This window comes from Salvia hispanica, chromosome 2 (genome assembly GCF_029641045.1).
Source record: "Salvia hispanica isolate PSC_SH4W2 chromosome 2, Shi_PSC_v1, whole genome shotgun sequence".
In the NCBI taxonomy this organism is placed as follows: Eukaryota; Viridiplantae; Streptophyta; class Magnoliopsida; order Lamiales; family Lamiaceae; genus Salvia; species Salvia hispanica.
In genome coordinates, this window is record NC_142693.1 from 33,075,865 (window position 1) to 33,090,882 (window position 15,018).

The 15,018-nt window shown below is 33.5% G+C and overlaps 2 protein-coding genes across 2 annotated transcripts; both read left to right on the forward strand.

Annotated features, from left to right (window-relative positions):
• Window positions 1-704: 704 nt before the first annotated feature.
• On the forward strand, window positions 705-3,412 carry LOC125209608 (uncharacterized). The gene is made up of 2 exons (XM_048109488.2): window positions 705-1,304; window positions 2,636-3,412. Exons 1-2 carry the CDS (start codon window positions 732-734, stop codon window positions 3,206-3,208), a joined length of 1,146 nt encoding a protein of 381 aa, XP_047965445.1. The 5' UTR covers window positions 705-731; the 3' UTR covers window positions 3,209-3,412.
• A 9,040-nt stretch (window positions 3,413-12,452) lies between these two features.
• Window positions 12,453-14,757, forward strand: LOC125202595 (uncharacterized). The gene is made up of 2 exons (XM_048101028.2): window positions 12,453-13,036; window positions 13,897-14,757. The coding sequence occupies exons 1-2, from the start codon at window positions 12,464-12,466 to the stop codon at window positions 14,620-14,622; spliced, it is 1,299 nt and encodes a 432-aa protein (XP_047956985.1). The 5' UTR covers window positions 12,453-12,463; the 3' UTR covers window positions 14,623-14,757.
• Window positions 14,758-15,018: the final 261 nt, after the last annotated feature.

Consider the following 15,018-nt stretch of genomic DNA (forward strand, 5'->3'; position numbering starts at 1 on the left):
GAAAATGGCACGGGATTTTAGGAGGTTTTGTTTTGTGTGTTAAATGGAGAGAGAAAATATAATTTTTATATTCATGTGAGAGAGAACTTTTTCCAAAAAGGGAAATGTGACATCTTTTGTGGGACAAACTAAAAAGGAAAGTGTGCCAACTTCTCTGGGACGGAGGGAGTACTTCAAAAATAGGACTCACATCCTAACCATTTTTTCAACCCACTTTTCATTACATTTTTTAAAACCCGTGCCCGATCAAATTGTGACAAAATTTAAGGGACAGAGAGAGTATATGGCTTTCGTTTAACGATAAGTGAGACGCTCCTTTGGACATATGATTTTAGATAGTGTATTTAGTGATTAAATAAAAACTGAATAAAGTAGGATACATGACAAAAGTAAGAGAAATAAAGGTGTTCTTTTTATTTTTGCTTATATATTAAATATATGAAATATCTTACATAAGTTGGCAGTTGGAACACAAAAAGAAATACGACTCACTTAGCAGGTTGCATTTATTTTTAGTGCATAAAGATTCAATGATCCGGCCTTGCGTGTGACGTCTGAGAGTGGAAACATTCCATTAGTCAATCTTTAAGTCTTAAGCTATCATTTCCTTGGCCTTTCTTACATGAGAAAGTGAGAGAAAGCTTGTAGACTTATATATATGCATCATTTGTTTATTAATACTAATAAATCGTAAAGAATCAAAAAGGAAGAGAAACAAAGGCCAGTAAAAAATGTCGGGAGAAGCAGTAGAAAAGAAACTCTACAACGCTGCATCAAAAGGAGATGTAACAACACTTGTACATCTCCTTGAAGAAGATCCATATCTTGTTCATGGAGTCTTATTTCCATACTCAAGAAATCTTCTCCACATAGCAGCAATACATGGACAAAAATCCATCATTGAAGAAGTGCTTAACCTTAATCCAGAGCTAGCTTGTATTTCAGACTCCCAAAAATCATCGCCTCTCCACATTGCAGCAGCACGAGGGCACGTCGAGATTGCCTCGATATTGCTCTCAAAAGCCCCAGAGATGTGCTGGCAGCGCGACGACCAAGGCATGAATCCGGTTCATGTTGCAGCAATGAATGGGCATGTTGAGATTCTAGAACTTCTCCTTGTAGAGAGCTCTATGCCCGCGATGGAGAGACTGCATCACGGACAGACTGTGTTGCATTTGTGTGTGAAGCATGCTCAACTTAGGGCGTTAAAGGTTTTAGTGGAGAAGATGGGAGATCTTGTGTGTACAAAAGATTATGATGGTGATACATTATTGCATTGCGCTGTCAGATGCAACCAACTCGAGGTAATTTCACACAGACTCATTTCTTTTTTCTCTTCAGTATTTGAAATAATAGCTGTTTTTCCACGAGATCTTATTGATTTAATAAAGTTACTATTGAAACTTGTTGAAAATTAGATTTAACTTTAGTACTTATATTGAGTCATACTTTGATAGTCAGTTAATTTATTATATTACATCCGTCCTCTGAGAAAAATAGTTTTATCTTTCCATTTTTCCCATCCACCAAAATTAATCTACACTCCCTTCATCCAATTACAGGTTATTGATTTTTCATTTTTGTTGTCTCAAATTATTGATTTTCATGTTTAACTACTCTCTCGTACTCTTACTCTGTCTTACTAATTTACTCTCCTCATACTTTTACTCCCTCATTATCTCTCTACTTTATTCTTATGCATACTTTATTTCTCTCCAATTAAGTCAAATAATATTGTTTTCTTAAATCTCTAATCACATTTGGCGGGATGGAGAGGGTACTAAAAATGGAAAGCATCTCTCAATTTATTGCTCCCTCTATCCCATAAGAATATACACTTTGCAATTTTGGAAACTCTTTTCTCTCTAATGAGATGGGGCCAATTTTCCACTAACAATACTTTAATTTCTTTTTTCTCTATACTTTTATTTTACTTTACCAATTTTGATTTAAAACCTATGCCCCAAAGTGCATATTCTTTGGGACGGAGGGAGTATTCATTTTGATATTTTTCTATCATGCTTATCCACATTTTCTCTCTATTTCTCATACTTTACGCACTTTATTTTTTTCGATTTTGCATTAAAATTTGTATCACCTACGGACTACTTTTGGTGGAATGAGCCATGAGTATTTCTTTTGCTGGTAAGAGTTTGTACTTGAGATTCAAACAAGCATGATGTAGATTGTAGATTTATATAATATCCCCGCTTGTTGTTAAACTTTTCTTTCGGATGTTCGGCAATTGAGTACCTGATTCGGCTCAATAGAGTGTGTCTGACATCCGAAAAAAAAATTAACAACAGATGAGTATTCATACGATTATCGAATTTCAAAAGCACTAAATAGTAAATCTTTAAAATTTATAACATGGTCCAATTGTTGGGACTATAAGTTGCAATTATCTCATAGATGATGAAGTATTGTCTAATTAAAGTATAATATTATGGACCAATTTGAGACTATACAATACTTGGTGGAAAACAAAGTCATAAAGTATCTGACAAGAAACGGGATGGGCAAAACTGCGGTCGAAATCTTGAACGAGAGCCCTCCAAACACCATCAACTACTTAGAGATGAAAAAGCTGTTAACAAATGTGTCAGATATTTCCATTTTCCAAGTGATCCCACAGATGAGCAAAAGCATAATGGTGGTGGTAATCCTGATCGCGACAATGGCCTTCCAGTCGGCCACCAGCCCCGCGGGCGGAGTATGGAGTGAAGATGACGCCAGGCACTCTTACAAAGCCGGGAAGGCTGTGATGGCATCCACCCACCCCTATATGTACAAGAAGATGACGCTCGCCAACACGATGGCCTTCATATGTTCCCTCACCGCGATGTACCTCTTCACCACCAGGATCCATGTCAATAACTTATTCTTCATGATGGCGTCCTGGACGGCCATGTTAGCGGCACTGCTATCTATCACAATCACCTACATAGCGTCGGTGTATATGATCACTCCGGATGAGATTATGCACTCGACAGGAAACAAGATTCTTCTGGTGGTGATGCTGGTGCTGTACGGATTTGGACTGATATCCATGTTTGTTAGTTTTGTAATTCAATTGCACCAGTCATGGGATAATAAGAGGCGGCGACAACTAGATCTTTCTGCCGATGCTTTCCCGTGGCGTGTTTTCTATTGGATTTTTCAGCAGATGGAGGAGACGCGGGGTCATTTTCAGATGTTTCAGCGGTAGGAGATATTTCAGCAGTTGGAGACGCGGCTTTTTTGAGATATTTATGATTTTATTTTCTAATGTTATATTGTACCCCTACGTCTGTCATTAATAAGTTCAGTTCGGATTTTGAAAAATATTATAGAAAGTGAGTGGATTAAAGTTGGTGAAAAGTATATCCTATTTTTATATATTAATTTTATAATGAAATGTGACAATTATTCACATATGAACTAAATTGACAACTTTGAACAATTAAGGGAGAATCTAGCACGAATCGGCCAATTCTTGGATTACAAGACTACATATACAGTAAATGGTGCTGCGAGCCTGCGACATAAATTTGATATAGCAACGTCTCATAAACCATTGCAAAGATATTTTTTTTAACAATGGCAAGTTTATTTGGCATCAGTTAGAAGAACCTTGATCTTTGAACTAGTTTTGACATGTCTCATAAATGATAGCAATAATGACACCAATTTTTAAAATTTGTAACAAAATAGACACTTCCAAATCTTCCAGTATGAAAATGATAGAGCGTGTGTTTTCCCATGCCGGCAGATTATCAGATTCAATCGTTAAATCAAAAAATCACTATTAGAATAAGCGTCTTACCTAGTGAGGATAAGTGTAAGACCTAGTTTGATTGAGTAGTTAATATACATTATAAATCATATAGATCCACATTGAAACCTTGAGTATATCTTTAAGGACCGGTGGTGAGAATTTCATGCCAACTTTGTATTCTTACATACGTCGAAACCATTGCACGATTGGGAAGGTTGTCGGCATCAGTTGAAAGATCTTGCTGCAACCTCTGTATTCTTGTCTCATTACGTACAAGCGCGAAGCGACCATGAAACCAGCCTACATATGGGGAAGTAGGGGAATAACAATAGGTCGTGATTGACAGGAAGAAGAATCTACCTGTGGCGCTCCGGCGTTGATGAGGATGATTGTGATCATGGATGAAATGAAAGCCGTGTTGGTAGCAACAATGAAGGGTATATATAGTCCAGGATTAGTAGTTGCCATCACTGCTCTGCCAGCCTTGTGAGATGGCATGTAAACGTCGGGTGATGGCGAGTCTTCCTGCCACACGCCACCCGGGGGGTTGAGTGCCGCCTGGAATGCCATCGTGGCTATTAGGATCACCACCACCGTTGCCATGTCGGTCAATTTGGGGAACTGCTTGACCATTGACAGAGAATCGATGTGTTGCAAGATTCTTCTCATTTCTATATATGTATCTGTGTCGTGATTCGTGATAGCTCTCACGCAAAATATCCAATGTTGTTTCGCCACTCGAATTCCTTGCTAGCCTCTTTATTTTTCTACTTTCCACCAAGTATTCTACAATCTGAAATTTTTTAAACAACAATATCATTACTAAGACTTACTTAATTGGCATCATATAAACAAAACAAACTGTTTCAGAACTTTGCTAAAATGAGAACGTAGGAACTGAAGATCATATTAATTGATATAAAAAAAACATGTCAATTTCAATATTTGGAACTGATATTGAGTCAGGACTGATATTTACAAATCATATAAACTGATATGTTCTGTAATGTACTGATATTCATGTATTTGCAAACTAGTGTTATAATTTTAAGAAGAGTTCGGAAATGAACTGTCTCCATCGACTGATATCCATGTATTTGAAATGATTTACTACCACCCCATCCAAAAAAATAAAATAGACAAAGTTGTAAGTGACATTGTTTTAGTTGGTATAGTATGAGAGATGGAGGGAAAATGCAGTGGAAATAGTAGTGTTAGTGGATTTTGTGAGATCCATATTTAGAATGGTTTGTAAGATTAGTATTTGTTTAAAACTTTCTATACATAGAGTTTGTCTAATTTTGGTGAAGGGACAAAAATTGTAAAATTTGTCTATTTTTTGTGGACGAAGGTAGCATTAAATATCGCCACCTCCGGTATGTTTCTATCTACATTATTATGACTTTGAAAAAAAATACTCCATCCGTTTTATAAAAAATAAACAAAATTGTAATTGGTACAGACTTTAATGTATAATTAGTAAAGCTAGAGAGAGATGAGAAATAGAGGGGGGGGGGGAGATGGTGGAAGTATTGTTAGTGATTGTGGGTCCAAGGAGGTGATTAAATGCTAACTAATTAGCAATTCAAAATTAAGGCCAATTTTTAACCATTAGATTAGGAGATCTAGTGGTTGATAGAATGCCAATTGTATTATATTTTAAATTTAAATAATTATTAAATAAAATTAAAGGGTATTAATGTCAATTCCCTCTTATTAAAATTATCCTAAAACTTTAAATTTACGTAACTCTCTCAATTTAAATTATTTTTTTGCAAAAAATATATCAAATTAAAAGTAATTTTATAAGGATTCTAACGAGATTTCAATTGAATATGTTCCGACGATGTTCGGATGATGAAATTTGATGATTTTTATTTCAGTTTTCGTATATGTTGATGATTTGACGAAATCTCAATATAATGCATATAAAATCTCAATATAATGAATGTAAAATTACAATATAATGCATGCGAAATCTCAATAAAACTGGGTTGATATTTTCGTGTACTTGTGCTGAAATACTAATGTCATTGTGTTGATAGTTGTAATACACTATGTTAATATAAAAAAAACGAAAATTATGATAGGATGACGAAATTTGATGATTTTTATTTCAGTTTTCGTGTATGTTGATGATTTGACGAAATCTCAATATAATGCATATAAAATCTCAATATTATGCATGTAAAATCTCAATATAATGCATGTGAAATCTCAATAAAACTGGGTTGATATTTTCGTGTACTTGTGTTGAAATACTCATGTCGTGTTAATATAAAAAAAATATGAAAATTATGATATGATAACAAAATGACAATCTTACTCTTTTGTTGATATTTTGTCTACTATTTATTGAAATTCGTAAGATTTAATCTTATTCACTCATTTTAAAATCTAAGGATGGAGATTTGGTCTTAATTTTGGATTATGATGCTATAAGTAATAGAAGATGACCATGTGGGTCCATATTCCATAATATTAGTTGTGGGCAATTGATTTAAAACTTTCTTATTTAGACATGATTTAATTTTAATGGATAACCTAAAATGATAAAAACTAGTTTTAATTATAGAGGTTATGGAGTAATAAAGAAGAAATAAAAAGAAACGTGAAATAAGAATATATAGAATTTGTTTAACATTGGTAAATCGCCGACATTTTAACAAGTTAATCAAAATGGTGGGTTGGACCCGTCGATAAGGAGTTGGGCTCAATTTTCCTTTATATTTTCATCTAATATCAAATTAATTTATTGTTCATGTTGAGAAATAAATTTAAACAGATTCCACGTAATTACTGTCCGACATTCCGACTTATGACACACGTTAAACGAATTAAAACAAAATTAAAATAGATTCCGCGTAATTAACTAATTACCATCCGACATTAATGTTTTAGTTTCGACTTATTACATGTTGTCCCTGAAAATTTGTCTCATTTTTTATTTTCATTCGTCCCTTAAAATTTTGTCCCATTTCACCTTTTATTATTTTTGGAAATGGACTTCATATTCCACTAACTCATTCATACTTACATTTTATTATAAAACTAATATATAATAATAGGACGCACAATCTACTAACTTTTTCAACTCACTTTTCATTATATTTCTTAAAACCCGTGTCGGATCAAAATGGGACAAATTTTGGGGAATGGAGGTAATACATTTTAATTTCAACACAGCTGTCCCATTTTATTATTACTAATGTAACACCAGTGCTATGCACGGATCATTAATTTATATATTCGTTTAAAATTTAATAAATTAAGCAATACCGACATGCTATAAAGAAATTAATATAAATACTATGTATGCAATAATAATTAATCTTATACCAAAAAAATAGTAGTAATAAATTTAAGGAATTCATCAGTAATATAACACACAGATATTGTGTATCGAGTATGGATTAAACCTAAAATTAAATTAAATTAAATTTTGTATATTAATTACAGAAATTAAGAATTTAAATTTTCGTAAACTCATATATTCAATGTATCACTATAATTAATAATGTATACATATTTGTCAGTGCACAAAGTTTATCAGATTGATAATTCTAATCACAGGTTAGGCAATGTCCTAATCCATTTGTATAAAATTTGAGATTTTATTCTCTTTCTTATTTTATATATTTATAATTCTATTTTTCATTATATGATTTATTCTTGGTTGATTTCTCATTAGTCACCTATATAAATAGCTCATTCTATATTTATTTTGCATTAAGTTTATATATATATATATATATATATATATTGCTCCAACATTATTTTGATATATTTCGCATGTTTAAATAAGATAATACATATAATATGTACTCTGTTTTTAGTATACGTCACAGAGAAATACATTGAATAAGATATTCAGTAAATAATTTTATTTCATTTATTACTGTATTTCATGTGATTTTAATATATAGTATATTTGAAAGTAATATTACCTTCTATTACATCTAGTTCCCTATTTTTTCAAATATATATTATTAATGGAAACCCAAATCCATATGCTAAAACTCAAAACCTAAATCTATAAAGAAAATTATGGAAACCCAAAACCCTAAGACCTAAAACCTTCTACAATAATTTCTTAGCATTAAATAATTTAGCCGAATACACTCATACAAATATAAATTGAATTAAATAAATTGAGCTAATTTATATTGAAACCCACTAATTAAATTAAGTTAACTATCAAATTGGCCTATTTTAATTAGTTGACACGAATGCATTTTGCTAAGGATAGCGAAAGCGGGTAAACCGCGACTAATAAGAAGCGGGGAAAGAAAAGGGGTAGAACTTGAGAAATTTGCACAAATGCCAAGTCGATTAATATCATAAAATAGAAGCCAAGTATTCAATTACATGGTCTTGGAAATAGGATAAACATCTTATCAATAAATCAGAGTTTGATGATGAGATTCTAAAATTCTCACTTCACAAAAGCACAGTGGAATAAGTCCTTACTAAATGACTTCGTGTATGAAGACACAAATCGTTGGAAGGATCAACTTGATTATTTAATAACATCGACTCCGATCATCACTCCATCCTCTTGACGTTCAACGTGCACATTTATAAATACAATTTATAAATGTGAAGAAACTTAAAACTCTTTTCTATATTATTGTCTTTGCTATTTTTTTTTTTTTAAAACTTTAGCTATTTACTTAAAATTTTCAAAATAACCGCAAAAAAAGAAATGTGTTAGGTAGTGTGTCAAGTAATGTGAAACGGAACGAGTACTAGGTTAATTAATCACTGAGTCCGCCTTTTAAAAATGGGATAACTAGAACACTGAACATAGTAGACAATCATATAAAATAATGAGATATTTGTACGGGAAAAAACGGTTGCTCAATTAATATTTTATCTGTCCAAGTTCATATTTTCCTTTTAGTTTATATAATTAAAACGTGTTATTTCCTCTTATAGAATAAAATATGTATTCTCATTAAAATATTTAACTAATTTTTCTAGTTACTTTAATTAAAGAACACTATTGTTCTTAATAGATCCGTCAGTCAGGTATTGCATTGCACTTTCCGAAGACATCCCCGAGATGAGGAACGCCGTAGTGGTGGTGTTAGTCCTAATCACCACGATGGCCTTCCAGTCGGTTATCCCACTATCTCTTTATCTTTTATCCTATCAATTTTACATTAAAATTCGTGTCAAATCAAATTAATGTTCATATTTTTTCATGGAGAGAGAGAACATGATTTGGTATTTAAAAGTTTGTATGAATGTGTGATGCTTTTATTATAATTAAACGAACTCAGATTATTTTGAGAGTCGAATTGAAGTACTATATCTTTTTATTTCGATACTACGTTCGTCCCACATTATGAGTTACATTTAGTGTTGACACAAATTTTAAAAATATTAAAAAAAATGTGTTGAATGAATTCCACTTATATATACTTCCTCCGTTCCAGGTAATTTTGCATCCCCAGATTTGGCTCCACACGAGTTTCAATCCTTAGCCTCGCATAATTCGAAGATAATCTCTAGAACTGGATTTTAAATGCGTGTGAATGGAATCAGAGAAATGGGCTGACTCATTTTTTTTTTGTCTTGGGACAACTATAGTTCTATTTAAGTTGGGCCGAATAACAAATTTTGCTTCGGCTGGAGGTTAGTTCTTTTATTCCCTGATGGGCGCATGTTTTAATTAAAGAATGGGCTGTTAAGTAAATTCCCAAATTGATGCTGGACCGAGTTTTAATATACGAGAATCTAGAAATTTTCCTAAAAAAAAGATGAATAATAATAGCAGGATGCACATAGGATACAAGCATTCTTTTAAATTAAATTATTTTCCTAGAGTCTAATTTAGCATGTCATATTCTTTCAAGATTGTGTCGCTAGTGGAATTTGCGGCTAAGGTTCTTTTCCACCAAGTATCGTACAATATGAAAGTTTTGACTACGGTTAGACCTAATTACTTTATCGAGCAATTGCATTTTCAACCTACGCGTACTCTTTCCGTCTCACTCTAAGTAATATACTCCTTCCATTCCATAATATTAGAGTCATTTTACCATTTTGGTACGTTCCATAGTAATAGAGTCATTTCCCTTTTTAATAAAAGTCAACAAATTTTTTCATACCTACTTTACTCTCTCTTACTTTTTTCTCTCTTCATCTCTCTACCTTTTTCACTTTCCACTTTATTCTCCCTTTACTTAACTCACCTAACACAATTTTTCTTAATCTCCGTGCCGAAAAGAAATGCCTCTGTTACTATGGAACGGAGGGAGTAATTTTTTTTTTTTGAGATGTGCCACTCTAAATGATATATTTTTTAAAATAAAATATTACTCTCTTTACTTTATTCTCTCTCTTACTTTACTCACTTTTCACTTAACTGACAAAATAACACTGCATAAAATCTCTAAGTTTGACAAGTTATGACTTTTTATAGCCAAAAACTTTATAGGATTTTTGCCCTTTTCAAAATATTTTACTTCTTATTTTGTTTTTGTTTTTGTTTTTGTTTTGTATAATGATAATAATTTTATTTTCGACTTGGTTAGAAAAGCATCGACGTTTGGTGTTGAAATGAAATGCACTGCATGGGTTTATTACATAGGTGGTCGTCCCAATGAGTTGTTTAAAGGAGGAGGCAGAGCATTAAGTCTTGGTTGTATAGAGCGAAAGGAAAATTCGGACCCCACAAATTCAGAAAATTAATTTATACTCTTCATTTACTTTATAACTAAAATACGAGACAACATATACCACAAAATTATTTTATTAAAATATAAATAAATACGCAAAAATTAAAATTTAAAAATATGTTTATGTAGATAAATACTCCCTCCGTCCCCTATTAGGAGTCACTCTTTGACCGGGCACGAGTTTTAAGAAATGTAAAGAAAAGTTGATTGAAAAAGTTAGTGGATTGTGGGACCCATTTTTTTATATTGGTTTTATAATAAAATGTGAGTGAATTGAGTTAGTGGAATGTGAGACCTACTTACTATTCATGGTAAAAATGAAGTATGACTCTTAATTGGGGACGGACCGAAATGGAAAAGTGTGACTCTTAATGGGGGACGGAGGGAGTATATACTAATAATACTAATTTAGTAATTCCACCAATTCTGGAAAATCAATTTTAGTAATACTAGAAATTAAGAAAACTATTAATTAGAGATTAAAATCATTAATTATGGAAACACTTCCCCTTCCTTCTCCAAAAAACCAGCTAAAATAAAAAAATATAAATAAAAAATCAAAGTCCCCGCTTCTTATGTTGCAAATTAAGCTTTTTCTAATAACTTGTTTAACCATTTGTTTCCGCAGATTTCTTATGCACTTATGTATGGTGTTTAATGCTGCAGCAAAGAACTCTGAAGATGTTTATGGTCAGTTTCAGTGAATTTATGCATAATCAGTCTAACACTGGCTTTATGCATAATCAGTCTCCCACTTTGTTTGATTTCAGTCATACTTTATATGAGGCCTTTAATGTGTTCCTATTCTTTTAATAACTTTATTTTATTAATAATGCATTTTAGTGTATATAATAACATCGACATAATACTCCTTTTGACCGCTAAGAATCATCTTTACTTGTGGTATACATATGCATTCTATTTTTTTTTTTTTATAAATTATTGTTAAAATGAAACATAAAACTAATGAATGGCTGAATAAAGTGACAAAATGAGATATATGTATTTACCGACGGAACAAGTACTATTACATATTACTACTCCCTCCGTTCCATAGTAATGGAGGCAAAACTTTTCGGCACGGAGATTAAGAAAAAATGTGTTAGGTGAGTTAAGTAAAAAGAGAATAAAGTGGAAAATGAAAAAGATAGAGAGATGAAGATAGAAAAGAGTAAGAGAGAGTAAAGTAGGTGTGGAAAAATGTGTTGACTTTTACTAAAAAGGGAAATGACTCTATTACTATGGAACGGACGAAAATGGAAAAACGCCTCTATTACTATGGAACGGAGGGAGTACTATAAAAGTAGTTCTATATGCTCCCTCCATCCCCCAAAAATGACTAGTTTTACCATTTTGGGCCGTCCCCTAAAATGTGGAACCCACAATCTATTAACCTTATTCCATTACCTTTATCTTCTCACTCTTAGTTTTTCTCAATCTCACTTTTACTTTACCAATTGCACATTAAAATTTATGTAATTTACAAATTTGTCAATTTTTTGGAGACGGCAGGAGTATACATTATTTATACACTACACATTATCATATTACTCCCTCCCTCAGCCAATATATGTCTCACTTTTTCTTTTTCGTCCATCTGCCAATAAATGTCTCATTTCTCTTTTATTATATTTGGTAAGTGGACCCTACATTTCACTAACTCATTCCACTCACATTTTATTATAAAACCAATACATGAAAGTAGACTCCACATTCCACTAACTTCTTTACTATACAAAGTCAAATAATTTCTTAAAACCCGTGCCGGTCAAATATGAGACATTTAATCATGAAGGGAGTACTTTTTGGTGTATATAGATTCAATGATCTGGCCTTGTGATGTTAGAGAGTGGAAACTTTGCTTTCAGTTTATCTTAACTGGTATAATTTCCTAGGCCTTTCTTACAAGAGAAAAAGAGAGAAAGCTTGTACACACTATATATAAAAACATATATACATCATTTGTGTATCAATAAGAAGTAAAGAATCAAGAAAGTAGAGAAACAAAGGCCACTTAAGAATGGAGGGAGAAGCAGTAGCAAGGAAACTCTACAACGCTGTATCAGAAGGAGATGTTACAACACTAGTACAATTACTTGAAGAAGATCCATATCTTGTTCATGGAGTCTTATTTCCATGTTCAAGAAATCTTCTACACATTGCAGCAATGCACGGACAAGCATCCATTGCTGAACAAGTGCTCAACCATAATCCACGGCTAGCGCATATGTCAGACTCCCAGAAATCATCGCCTCTCCACATTGCAGCTGCAGAAGGGCACGTTGAGATTGCCTCCAAATTGCTGGCAGCAGCCCCGGGGATGTGCTGGTGGCGCGACGAGCAAGGCATGAATCCGGTTCATGTTGCAGCCATGAATGGGCATGTCGAGATTCTAGAACTTCTCCTTCTAGAGAGTAGTATGCCCGCGATGGAGAGACTGCACCGCGGGCAGACTGTGCTGCATTTGTGTGTGAAGCATGCTCAGCTTAGAGTGTTGAAGGTTTTGGCGATGAAGATGGGGGAGCTTGTGTGTGCAAAGGATGATGATGGGGAGACATTATTGCATTTGGCTGTTAGGTGCAATCAACTCGAGGTAATTAAACACCAACAACTCTTTTTTTTTCCATCTTATTTGAAATATTAGTTGTTTTTTTCTTGAGATACTATTGATATAAATAGATTACTTCGATTCATACTCTCACATTCGGTTCATTTATTATATTTCATACAATCCCAAAAAAGCAGTAATCCCTCCTATCATAGTAGATGTCACACTTTCTTTTTTAGTTTATCGCATAAAAGATGTCACATTTCCTTTTTTAGAAAAAGTTTTCTCTCACATTAATATAAATATATTATTTTCTCTTTCCACTTAACACACAAAACAACACCTCTTAAAATTATGTGTCAATTCCCAAGTGTGATATCTACAACGGGACGGAGGGAGTACTAGTGTTATCTTTCTATTATCATCCGTTCAAAAAAAATAGTCTTATCTTTTTATTGTTATCAGCCCACCGTAACTTGTTTCATACTTTATCCACATTTATTATCTTTCACTCTCATATTTTATGCACATTTCCTCTTTCTCTCCTACTTTTACCCACTTTAAATTTTATCAAATTTGTAATAAAATTTATAAGACTATTTTTGGTGGACAGAGCAATAGAGTATTTCTTTTGCTAGCAAGAGTTTTTACTTGGGATTTAAACAAGCATATCCACGCGCGTGACTAGATTTTTGAAGTTCATTGTTTATACCCATGTTCGACGATTAAGTAGTTGATTGGGTTCAATAGAGTGTGTCGAACATCTGAAAACAGAATCAAAAAGAACATATAATTTGCAAATTATCATATAATAGCAGTAAGTAGTTAAGAACATAATAAGGATAGATGTCAAATGATGTAATGTGATTATTGTGTAATTAAAGAATGATTATGACAAATTTCAGACTATACTATACTTGGTAGAATACAAAGACGTAGGGCTGGAAACAAGAAACGGCATGGGCAAAACTGCACTCCAAATCTTGGACGAGAGTCATCCACGCAGAGTCAACTACACGCAGATGAAAAAGCTCTTGACAGATCCGTTACTGATTGGCTTTGAATTTTCCGAAGCCATACCGGACATGAGCAGCACCATGATAGTGGTGGCAGTCCTGATCGCCACGATGGCCTTCCAGTCGGCCATCAGCCCCGCGGGCGGAGTATGGAATGAAGATGACGCCAAGTCCTCTCGCAAGGCCGGCGAGGCTGTGATGGCATCCACCCATCCCAATACATACAAGACCATTATGAACGCCAACCAGATTGCCTTCGTATTTTCCATCATGGCGATGTTCCTCTTCACCATCAAGAAACATCAAGCAGTTCACCCATATTTCTTCATATTCATGTCCTTTCTCACCATTGGTTTGGCGCTCATAGCTATCCTGATCACCTTATCAGAGTCAATATACGGGATCACTCCAGATGAGCATGTGAAATTCAAACGAAGCAATATTTTACGGATATTGATAATGGTGCTGGTCATAGCCGTAGTGGTCCCGGTATGTGTTGTTGGTGTGGTGAGTTGGTATGAGTCGTGGTTCAATAAGAAGAGGCGGCAGTTATATCGTGGTGCTCATGCTTTCCTACGTCGAAGGACGGACCCAGCCGCTCCAGCGGGGGCTTAGCCAGTGCTGGACCCAGTACCCAACATGGCTGCTCCGACGCGAAGAACCCAAAGACCAAATTTGATTTTTTACTTTTTTTGTGTGTTAATTGGATTTGGAAAAAAATGTCCGTATAAATTTTATGATCTTGTCATTTGTTTCAATATTATGCTTGTTTTTTACTTGTTATGTATCTATATTTTAGATGAATTGCTTAGTTTAAGTACTCCCTCCGTTTCGCCATAGTTGAGTCATTTTACTATTTCGGAAAGTTTCTTCATAGTTGAGGTCATTTCCTTCTATGGTAATTTTTTTCTCTTTCTTACTTTATTCTCTCTACTTTATTCACTTGATACTTTATTCTCTCTATCTTTTCATTTCTCTTACTTTTTTATCAATTTATTTGACACATCCAAT